The sequence below is a fragment of the Colobus angolensis genome, unplaced genomic scaffold, assembly GCF_000951035.1.
Source record: "Colobus angolensis palliatus isolate OR3802 unplaced genomic scaffold, Cang.pa_1.0 Scaffold220, whole genome shotgun sequence".
Classification (NCBI taxonomy): domain Eukaryota; kingdom Metazoa; phylum Chordata; class Mammalia; order Primates; family Cercopithecidae; genus Colobus; species Colobus angolensis.
Window position 1 is genome coordinate 1,809,204 of NW_012115378.1, and position 12,238 is coordinate 1,821,441.

Consider the following 12,238-nt stretch of genomic DNA (forward strand, 5'->3'; position numbering starts at 1 on the left):
GAACTCCTGACCTCAAGAGTTCATTCCTGCCTCAGCCTCCCACATTGTTGGGACTACAAGCACGAGCCACTGTGCCAGCTAGCATAATATTTTTGAGGTTCATCTGTCTCGTATCATGCATTATGATATCATCTCTTTTTATGGCTAAATAATATATCACACTGGTTTTGTTTGTTTTTGTTTTTGTTTTTTTGAGATGGAGTCTCACTCTGTCACCCAGGCTGGAGTGCACTGGTGCATTCTCGGCTCACTGCAACCTCCACTTCCTGGGTGCAAACAATTCTTCTGCCTCAGTCTCCTGAGTAGCTGGCATTACAGGTGCCCACCACCACACCCGGAGACTTTTTTTGTATTTTAAGTACAGACCGGATTTCACCATGTTGTCCAGGCTGGTTTCGAACTCCTGACTTCAAGTGATCCGCTTGCCTCGGCCTCTCAAAGTGTTAGGATTACAGGCATGAGCCACTGTGCCTAGACCACACTGTTTTGATATATATATTTTTTGAGACGAAGTCTCGCTCTGTTGCCCAGGCTGGAGTGCAGTGGCGTGATCTTGACTCACTGCAACATCTACCTCACGGGTTCAAGCGATTCTCCTGCCTCAGCCTCCCGAGCAGCTGGGACTACAGGTGCACGCCACCACGCCCAGATAATTTTTGTATTTTTAGTAAATACAGGGTTTCACCATATTGACCAGGCTAGTCTCGAACTCCTGACTTCATGATCCGCCACCTCAGCCTCCCAAAGTGCTGGGATTACAGGCGTGAGCCACCATGCCCGGCCTGATATATGTTTTGATATAACTGTAGCTTTGAAGTAATTTTTGAAATAAGAAACTGTGAATCCTCCAACTTTGTTTTTCTTTTTTAAGATTGTTTTGATTATTCAGGGCTCCTTTCAATTCCATATGAATTTTAAGGTTAGGTTTTCCATTTCTGCATAAAAGGCCATTGGTATTTTAACATGAATTACATTGAATCTGAAGATTGCTTGGGGTATTATTACCATCTTAGGAATATTAAATCCTCCAATCCATGAACACAGGATATCTTTCTATTTATTTAGATCTTTGATTTATTTCACCAATATTTTGTAGTTTTCAGTATACAAGTCTACACTTCCTTGGTTAAATTTATTTCACAGTATTTCAGCCTTTTTTGATGTTATTGTAAATAAGATTTTTTTCTTAATGTCATTTTCAAATTATTTATTATCAGTGTATATAAATACAACTCATTTTTGTGTGTTGATCTTACATCCCACAACTTTGCTGAATTTGTTTATTATCTCTAATTTTTGTGGGTGGATTCTTTAAGATCTATATCTAAGATCATATCTTCTGTGAATGGAGACCATTTTACCTCCTGCTTTCCAATTTAGAGACAAGATATAAAAACAAGTCATAAGTATCTAAAGGTATAAATAGTCAATATTTTGAAAATATAACTATAAGTAACAACATCAATAAATGTAGATCTAACAGCCTAGTGCCAAAAGCCATAGTACATTCATACATAGAATGTTCTGGGAGCTTGGAGCAGGGACAGTCAAATCAGACTGTGGACCAAGGAAGACAGAAGAGCTGGTGCTATGACTGAATCACGGAGTGCAAAATCTAGCTGGAGAGAGAGAATACAGATATTAAATTGTAAATAACATAGACTAGTAGTGTAAGTGCTAAATAAGGCATTCAAGTGATTCAAAAACACAAGGAAGGAATCTAACATTGGACTGGGTGAAAACAAAAGAAAGCTGAAATTTAAGGCAGAATTTAAGCTGAAATTTTAGGTAGAATTGAGACACAGAGGAAGACAGAGATAGAGAATGAGAGTAGTGGAAATCTCAGGGGAAGATACTGGGAGATGGGAAGTAGTCTTTGGTGGCTACAGGGCTCATGGAAAGGAATAGCGTTGAAGATACTTTTAAGGTCTCGGAGGATAGATAGGTTTGGCCAGCCTCAGTAGCTCATGTTCCCAGCACTTTGGGAGGCAGGGACAGGAGGATGGCTTGAGCCTGAGAATTCAAGACCAGGATGGGCAACATGGCGAGACCCCATCTCTACAAACAAAATTTAAAAATAAGGTGGGCATGATGGTACGCCTATAGTCCTAGCTACTTGGTAGGCTGAGGTGGGGGGATCACCTGAGCCTGGGAGGTTGAGGCCGCGGTGAGCTGTGATGATGCCACTGCACTCCAGCCTGGGCAACAGAGCGAGATCTTGTCTCCTTTGGAAAAAAAAAAAAAGGTTAAACTTGAACTAAATTAAAATTAAAAAGTAGGCTAAATAGATTGGATAAACAAAAAGATGTACAATGGAGAAAGAAATGTAAAGATAGGAATAGATATTGGAGTGAAAGGAGGTGAAGGAAGAGTGAACTTCACCTCTACAACAATATCTCTGAACCTCAGGCACAAATATACATATTCAGTTCCTACTTGTTGGAAGTTCTTTTTTTTTTTTTTTTTTTTTGAGATGTAGTCTCGCACTGTTGCCCAGGCTGGAATGCAATGGTGCGATTTCGGCTCACTGCAACTTCTGCCTCCTGGATTCAAATGATTCTACTGCGTCAGCCTCCTGAGTAGCTGGGATTACAGGCGCCCACCACCACGCCCAGCTAATTTTTGTATTTTTAGTAGAGATGGGGTTTCACCATGTTGGCCAGGCTGGTCTCGAACTCCTGACCTCGTGATCCACACCGCCCCCCACTGCCTTGGCCTCCCAAAGTGCTGGGATTACAGGTGTGAACCACCGCACCCTGCCCTTCTTTTTCTTTTTTTGAGACAGGGTCTTGCTCTGTTGCTCAGGCTGGAGTGGAGTGACACGATCATGACTCACTGCAACCTCTGCCTCTCAGGTTCAGGTAATCCTCCAGCCTCAGCTTCCTGGGACCATAGGCGCATGCCACCATACCCAGCTAATTTTTAAATTTTTAGTAAATACAGGGTCTCACTCTGTTGCCCAGGTGTCTAACTCCTGGGCTCAAGCGATCCTCCTTGGCCTCCCAGAGTGCTGGGATTATAGACATGAACCATGCATCTGGCCACAAAGTTCTTGAATGGTGCTTCTCAAAAGATAGTTTAGGAATTCCTATCGTTTTTTATGTATCTTTCTGGAAGTTTCTTGTATTAATATTTAGGGCCAGGCACAGAGGCTGACAACTGTATTCCCAGCACTTTGGGAGGCTGACACAGAGGAGGAGTGCTTGAGCCCAGGAGGTTGAGACTGCCATGAATGTGACTGAAACACATACTCCAGCCTGGGCAACAGAGTAAGACCCGGTCTCAAAAAAAAATTTAGAATGTGACAGTGTTTGCATTAGATTAATAATGAGATTTCTGTAATTAATTTTTAACTATGTAAGTAATATATTCACATATTCTTTTTGTAAAAATGAAAACAATATGGACACAATTTAAGGGCTCCAATTCTGATCCTCTCCCTGAGACCAATATTCATGTGGTGTGTATTCCTCTAAACCTTTGCCATGCGTTTACGTACTTGTGAACCCATATGAACTGCACACCTTTAAACAAGAAGTAGTATACTATACTTTCGCTTCTGTAATTAAAAAAAAAAAATCCAGCTGGGCACGGTGGCTCACACTTGTAATCCCAGCATTTTGGGGAGGCCAAGGTGGGAGGAATGCTTGAACCCAGGAATTTGAGGCTGCGGTAAGCTGTGATCGTGGCACTGAACTCCAGCCTGGGTGAGAGTGAGGCCCTCTTTCAAAAAAGATCCCATAAAAACCCACTCAAACCCCTCCAAATCCACCATATCTTGGATTAATCCTTATTTTAAACTGCTGCATGTATTATGGAATATACATGTATCTGTGTAGATTGCAATAGTGAATGTTTCAATTTTTCACTGTTAGTGTGTTGGACTGAACACCTAGAATAAGCCTCCTGGTGCAAACATGCTGGTGTTTTTTTCCAGCATTGACAGCAATTAGTGAAATTGCTAGGAAAGTGTATTTTTATAGTTTTTAAATTTGTATTAATTTTTCATTTTTGTGGGTACATAGTAGGTGTACATACTTATGGAGTACATGAGATATTTTGGTACAGGCAATGCCTAATAATCATATTATGCAAAGTTGGGTATCCATCCCTTTAAGCATTTATCCTTTGTTACAAACAATCCAATTACACTTTTAGTTATTTTAAAATGTACAATTAAATTATTATTGACTCTAGTCCCCCTGTTATGCTATCAAATACTAGGTCCTATTTATATTTAGTCCTTCTATTAGTCCTTCTATCTAGCCCTCCCCCACTACCCTTACCAGCCTCTGGTAACCATCCTATACTCTATCTAGGAAGGTGTATTTTTTTTTTTTTTTTTTTGAGACGGAGTCTGGCTCTGTCGCCCAGGCTGGAGTGCAGTGGCCGGATCTCAGCTCACTGCAAAGTCCGCCTCCTGGGTTTACGCCATTCTCCTGGCTCAGCCTCCCGAGCAGCTGGGACTACAGGCGCCCGCCACCTCGCCCGGCTAGTTTTTTGTATTTTTTAGTAGAGACGGGGTTTCACCGTGTTAGCCAGGATGGTCTCGATCTCCTGACCTCGTGATCCGCCCGTCTTGGCCTCCCAAAGTGCTGGGATTACAGGCTTGAGCCACCGCGCCCGGCCTGGAAGGTGTATTTTTAAATGTCATGCAAAGAGTCTTTAAAGTGCCTGCCCTAATTTATCCCAATTTACACGCCTATATAGAGATCTGTAATCACTGCTTCTTTGACAGAGTTTCCCTTAGGGAGGGTTCAGGCCTGGCAAACTCCCACCATGCCTCTGAGACTAACCCAGGCGTCACGCCCCTGCCCACCTCCCCTGAACTTGTTTCGGCTCCGCCCCTTCCGCCTGATGGTTCCGCTTTTAGGCCGCGCGTTTTCCCAGGGCTTGCAGCGGGAGGGGCGGGGCGTGGGTCCGTGTGACGTCACTGCCGGGCGGACGCCATCTTGCTGGTTTGCGGACGGACTTGGATGAAACGGCGGCCGTGGTGAGAGCGTGGGGAAGGGTGGGGTGAGGGGGCGAGGCCGCGGCTAGGGCGGCGAAACTCTCCTCCCCTCGTCCCACCGCGTGGGACGGCGTGAACGTGGTGTCGGAGGGATGTCAGCCTTCTCTGAGGCGGCGCTGGAGAAGAAGCTGTCGGAGTTGAGCAACTCACAGCAGAGCGTGCAGACCTTGTCCCTGTGGCTCATTCACCACCGTAAACACTCGCGGCCCATCGTCACCGTGTGGGAGCGGGAGCTGCGGAAAGGTGAGTCCCCCGCACCTGTCGGCCGCCCCCCACCGCCCGGCCGGCCTCCAGGCATTCCCGGGAACCCCGCTTCTCCAGCGCCCCCGGCTTCCTGGCGTCGGGATGCCAGCCCGCGGTGGTCTGCGGGCTTGGAGGAGCTGCGTGCACCATGCTTCTGCGAAGTCTGGGCTTAGATATTTATTGAATAAAGGAATGAATAATTTTAAAAACTCCGGTTAGCTTAACAAGGAAACAGTAGCAGGGGGTCGGGACTCCACAGCCAATTAGGGCCAGAAATTCAGGTGGTCAGGTATTTTTTTTCGTTCTGTGAATGATAATGGAGGATAAGGGAGGGAAAAGGTAGGGGAGTGGACAGAAAAAGATTGATGTGGGTTTGGGAGTTACTTTTGTCATTTCTATAACGCAACAACTTATTCTCGTGAAATTAATAGAGAAATAGTTTTAGAAGTCTAATGTAAGAAGAGGGGTGATGCAGTGGAAAAGACTCTGAATTTGTAGATTTTAGAGGATCTCAATTGGGCAAGTCTTCTTACAACTTCTGGGTTGCACATGCTTTACCCGAAAATGAGAGATTTAGAGGAAGTGACCTAAAGTCCTTTCCTGTTCAATGATTATATGCCCTAATGCAGTGTCTTTGTTTTCCGAAACATTTGATAGTGTTCCTGTAAATGAAGTAAACTTTTTTGAGATGTCTGTCACTAAAGCATTCAGAATCAGTTCACCTATGCAGAGCAACTTGAGCAACTTTATCTGTAAAAAATTGATTATGCTAGTGCGACTGAAAATGAAAAATTTCATTTGCTTAGTCTGAGCTTGCACTTTAATTCTTAATTCATGGGGTAGAGTGGACACTCTTCATTGTTGTTGCAAACATCCTGATGGATATGATGGTTGTTTATCAAGTGTTAAAGGTTTTAACAAACCGTTGTTAATCGAAATAGACGCTTGCTTACTGAACCTTGTGAAAGCTATATGATATATTTACATAACAGACAAAATGTGAACCAAAATGTTGGCTGTATAGAATGGAGACAATCTGTCCTTGTATATTGTTTGTGGTTATGAAAACGTCACCCATTCTTTAGAATAAATTGATTTACAGCCCTGTTTTTCAGTTTATGTGTAGGTATATGTGTATTGGCCCTGAATGAGGAATTCATCTTCTGTGAGTGGACAGAAAGGTTTGAGAAACACTGACATAAAGATCTGGAATGTAGCTTTGAACTTTGAAAAGTCAGGAATTAGCTTTGCTTTTACATTTTACTAGATTTCAGAATCAGTAACAGGTTTATCTTGTTTTTTCTTTTTGCAAAGAGCATTTAGAAACACATGTAATCAATATAGGGTTGGTAGCTAGACTGTCTTAAGAACTATTACAAATCAGTAGAAAAATGGCAATACTGTTTATAGGCATTTCACATGAGGAAACTTGAAAGGTCAATAAATGATACTTAATCTTACAAGTCAGAAAAAGTAGGCCAGTGAGGTACCACTTTATGGTCATCACTTTGGCAAAAAGTATGGCAGTATGGTTAATTGTTGCAGACGAAGAGAAACAGGAACTCTTATACCACTTGGTGGAAATGTAAAAACATGTAACTATTTTGTAGATCAACTTAGTTGATGAAGTTGGAGGTATATATTAAATATATCCTTTGACCTAACAGTTTTCTTTCTAGGAATATATTCTAGAAATAAGTATTGTGCTCAAGGATTATGTTTATTGCAGCTTCATAACAACATTGAAAGCAAGTGAGACCATGTCTTTACAAAAAATAAGAAAACAAACAAAAAACCATTCCATTAGCTTGAGAATGGGCAAATAAACTGTGATATTGATAAAATATAATACTATCCAAAAGTTCTCACGAGTGAACTAGAGCTGCATGAAACAACATGACTGAGCTGAAAAACAACAAACAAAATCTTGAGCTAAGAAAACAAGGTACAGACGAATAATGCTATGGGGTAAAGTTTAAAAACATGCAAAACAGTACTCCTTTTGTTTATAGATACCTATATTAGAATATGCTTAGTAGTGATTAACACCATTTTCCAAGATAGTGGTTGCCATAGAAGAAAGCTAGCTAATACTTAATGTATTTAAGAAAATGTTGGTGCAAGTGTGGGAAAATTGTAAGATATGCTTTTAGCAAGGTTTGTGATATTTCCGTATGTTTAAGTGTTTCATAAGTAGAAAAAGTTAAAGCATATAAAAAGATGCCTTAGGAGGAGCGTGGTAGTGATGATAGTGTTGATAGTAATGGTGATGCTGATGAACATACCGCTGCTGCTGCAATCCTCATATTAGCCTGGCATACTCTGCCAAGGGTTTCCTTTTCTTGACAGATGACTGCTTTTGTAGGGTGTAACCTTTGTGTCCTTCCCCTTCCTTTCAGTTTTGCTCATCAACTTCAGGATTCTCATCTCCGGTAGTTTAATGATAATGACAATCACTTACTGAGTACCAGCAGACATTCTTTTAGTTATTTTCCCATATCTTGAATCACATTATCTCTGCAGAATAATTATAAAAGAAATCAATCAATCTTGAAAATATATTACAACAAACTAAGGAAAATTAGTTGAACATTTTGTGTCAAGCCAGGCATTCTTTAGTTTCTCAAAGTGTGTAAAGACAAAAATGTGAGAGTGGGAGAAGCTACTGTTCAAAATATAACAATGAGCTGGATACCGTGGCTCACGCCTGTAATCCCAGCACTTTAGGAGGCTGAGGGAGGTGGATTGCCAGAGCTCAGGAGTTTGAGACCAGCCTGGCCAACATGGCAAAACCCTGTCTCTACAAAAAATACCAAAATTAGCTGGGCGTGATGGCGCGGGCCTAAGCTACTCTGGAAGCTGAGGTTGGAGGATCACTTGAGCCCAAGAGGTTCAGGCTGCAGTGAGCCAAATGTGCCACTGCCCTCCAACCTGGGCGACAGAGCAAGGCCCTGTCTCAGAAAATAAACAAAAAAATTAAGAATGAATGGTTAAATTATATATGTTAGATATGGTAGCCATTCAGTTATGAAGGTTTTCCTTCTTTTTCTACCTTCCTTATCTTTGTCTCCTTTAATGAAAGAGTTTCTGTTTGGAGGGATAAACCTCAAGACCTTTATGAAGACCAAAATGACATATAATTTTCCTGATAAATGCAGTAAAGTGTAACCAAAAATGTAAGTGACCTTTTTGTTACTTCTTTATTAAGATGTAATTCACAAACCACACCATTCATCCATTCAAGGTATACTATTCAGTGATTTTTTAATGTTTATAGAATTGTAAAGCTGTCACCAGTTTTAGAACATTTTTGTTACCCAGAAAGAAACTCCATGCCATTTAGCTGTTGTCCCCAGTTCCCCATCTCTCCCAACCCTAGGCAACTGCTAATTTACTTTACCTCTGTAGATTGGACTATTTTTACCATTTCATATAAATAGAATTATATAGTATATGGTCTTTTGCATGTTTTCCATCCAGGCTATAACATGGATGAGCCTGGAAAACATGCTAACTGAAAGAAGCCAGTTGCAAAAGACCACTTACTGTCCTTCAGTCCTTTTTATGGCAGAATAATATTCTGTTGTATGAATTTAGCCATTCATCAGTTGATAGACGTTTGAGTTATTTCCACTTTTTGGCTATTATAAATAATGCTGCTGTGAGCACTCCTGTGCAAGGTTTTTTGTTTGTTTGTTTTGGTTTGTTTTGTTTTTGTGGATATGTTTTCATCTTGGATATTTACTGAGTGGAATTTCTGGGTCATATGGGTATCCTATGTTCAACCTTTTGAGGATCTACCAGGCTATTTTCCACAGTGGGTACATGTTTTTAAAATACATTCCTACCAACAGTGTTTGAGGGTCCAATTTCTCTACATCCTTGCTAATATTTGTTACCTGTCTTTTTGATTACAGCTGTCCTAGTGAGTATGAAGTGGTATCTCATTATGATTTTGATATGCATTTCCCAGATGACTAATTATGCTGAGCCTATTTTCATGTACTTACTGGCCATTTGGATGTTGTCTGGAGAAATATTTATTCTGCCTATTTTAAAATTTGTCTTTTTATTACTGAGTTGTAAATGTTCCCAATGTTCCCAATGTATACTAGGTACAAATATTGTATTATATTCATACCACAAATATTTTCTTCCATTCAGTGGGTTGTCTTTTTACTTTCATAATAGTGTCCTTTAAACTGTTTTAAACTGTAAATGTCTCAGTCAATACTAGGCTAAATTATAAAACTTAATATACATTATTTATATTCATTTCTGTAGAAATATTGACCATGAACATACCTGAACTTAGAAACCAACACTAACATTTGGGCTCTTTTCTACACACACTCACTGAAAGATCTCTATAAGAGCTGTAGAAAACAAGATAGGAGGAAATTGTTTGTAGTTGGTGAAGGTCACTGCCCTCCCTTGTCTGGTGATTGTATCCTTTGTACCAGCCTCTTTTATGTTATATTGGTGTCTTAACGAAACTATAAGTGCCTCAACCCCTTAAAGTATGTTAATTCACCCTGTATTTATTGATTGTGTATTACAGTGGTAAAGAAAAGAAAAGTTTATTCCTGCCCTCAGAATTTATAGTTTCGTGGTAAGGGCAACCAATAAACAAAACATTTTTGATATAAATTTTGTGTTTAGTTCTTTGAAGGAGGAAATCTTTAGTTAGAGGGAAATCATCTCTGCAAGGTGATGTTTAATAGAAGACCTCTTTGAACAAGTTGGGGGAGTTTGGGCCTGCAGCCACTGGGAATATGTGAAAGTGCTGAGGTGATAAATAGCTTTGGATGCAAAGAGCCAAACCTGGAAATGGTCGGCCTTTGAATGTCTATTAACTGTGCTTCCTAATTTTTTTTTTTTTTAAATGAGACAGTGTCTCACTATGTTGCTGAGGCTGCTCTTGAACTTGAGCTCAGGTGATCTTCATGCCTCAGCCTCCCAAGTAGCTGGGACTACAGATGCACACTACCATGCTGGGTTTATTTTTTTCTAGGGTTGGCAACAATTAAAATAATGCATTATTTAAGGTTTAGATTTTCCTCCTATTTGTAATCATTTGTTGAAATGAGTACTTTTTCATCAGTAAGCTATGTTAGATATCTTTCAGGAAACTAATTACCATTTCATATTGTATTATAGGTTGGGAAGTTGCATATTGGTTGTGAAGTAGATAGTAGGCTCCTTCACGTTGTTTTCCTATTTCAATTTTTAGCTTCCATAGCCCCAGCATACTGCGTTGGATGAAAGATCTCGAATATTTGTTGAATTAACATTCGTATTCACTAATATGGCTTTAAATTTGTAAGATGTGCTAAAATAAGTACTGTATATTCTTGGCTGTTCTTACTAATTTGGTTTTAGAAAAATGGAGAAGTTAAAGAACATTTCATTTGCTTTAAAAATATATAGCAATATAAATCCTAAAAATGAGGAGATTCTGTTTTAAATTGACAATTCAGTGACTTTTATATTGTCTGATACTGTTACTCGTTTCTCTTTCAGAGTTAGAATTGAAAAAGTAGACAATGCTTGCACCTTCTAAGTTCTTATATTTAAGAGGATTAATGTTGTCAAACTGACCTTGATGACTCCCATGTAGTGCGTGTCCGGGCTGGCCAACAAAGTGAGACCCTGTCACAAAAAATACAAGAAATTTTTTCTGTTTTCTTTATTCAAGAAATACTTATTGATCTCCTTACTCTCTTAGTGAACAAGGATGATTGAGCGCATAAAAAGACATATAGCTGTCTTCATGGAGCTTACATATCAGCCAGGCAAGTGGATTCTGCTAAACTGGTAACTGCACAGTAATACAAAGGAGAAATGTAATTGGGAACCTATCCTAGTTTATGGAATCAGGGAATGGTCCTTTGATTTAAGATTTGAAGTATATGTAGAATTTACTAGGAGCTGTACTAAGAATATAGACATAGGTTTTAGCTGTTGTAAACATTCGAATGTGGTCTTATGTAGAAAAACATTATTTGACTTTTCAAATAGAACATTTCCGTTCATAAGTCCTTTCTGGAGGTAGACAGGATAACACACATTTAGATAAACTTTAATTTAAAAATTTTTTTTGAGACAGGGTCTTACTCTCACCCAGGTGCAGTGGCATGATCTCGACTCACAGCAACCTCTGCCTCCTGGGCTTAAGTGATCCTCCCACTTTAGCCCCCTGAGTACTGGGACTCTAGTTGCATACCACCATGCCTGGCTAATAATTGTTTTTGTATTTTTTGTAGAGACCATGTTTGCCGTATTGCCCAGGCTGATCTCAAACTCCTGGGCTCAAGTGATCCTCCTGTTTTGGCCTCCCAAAGTGCTGGGATTATAGGCATGAGCCATGGAGCCTGGGTTAGATAAACTTTTAGTGTTTTATATCTGAAAAGAAGTGTCTTAAGGTGTGTGTGTGTGTGTTATATGTTGTTGTTTTTGAGAGACAGGGTTTGGCTCTGTTGCCCAGGCTGGAGTGTGGTGGTAGGTAGATCAGGGCCCACTGCAGCCCCAACCTCCTAGGCTCAATCAATCCTCCTGAGTAGCTAGGCCCACAGGTGCATGCCACCATGCCTGGCTGATTTTTTCTTTTTTTCTTTTTTTTGGATAGAAACAGGGTCTTGCCATGTTGCCGAGGCTGGTCTTGAACTCCTGGGCTCAGATGATCTTCCTGTCTTGGCCCCACAACATGCTGGGATTATAGGTGTCAGCATTGCTCCTCGCCTTTCTTATTTTTTGTTTGTAAAAATATATTAAGAGGATTATACAGAAAAAAGAAAAATGAAAGGATTATAATGATGAATTATTTATTTAGTCACCTTGCTGTCATCTGAGCTTTGTGGTCATTTTGGTTCTCTTGCATAACTCATGGCTGTTCTAAGGTGCCTGTTCATCTTGTTCTCCTTTTTATAGCTTTTCTTACTCCTTTTTATCTGTAATAACTGATAATTTTTTTTTTTTTTTTTT

The 12,238-nt window shown here is 40.1% G+C and overlaps 1 protein-coding gene across 1 annotated transcript in view; it reads left to right on the forward strand.

The window, feature by feature from the left end:
* The first annotated feature begins 4,914 nt into the window (after positions 1-4,914).
* Positions 4,915-12,238, forward strand: part of RPRD1A (regulation of nuclear pre-mRNA domain containing 1A) — a 74,674-nt gene continuing 67,350 nt past the window's right edge. Inside the window, exon 1 of the mRNA XM_011943669.1 lies at positions 4,915-5,254. Within this exon, the coding sequence (XP_011799059.1) occupies positions 5,104-5,254 (151 nt within the window). The 5' untranslated portion in view covers positions 4,915-5,103. The remainder of the gene's footprint in view (positions 5,255-12,238) is intronic.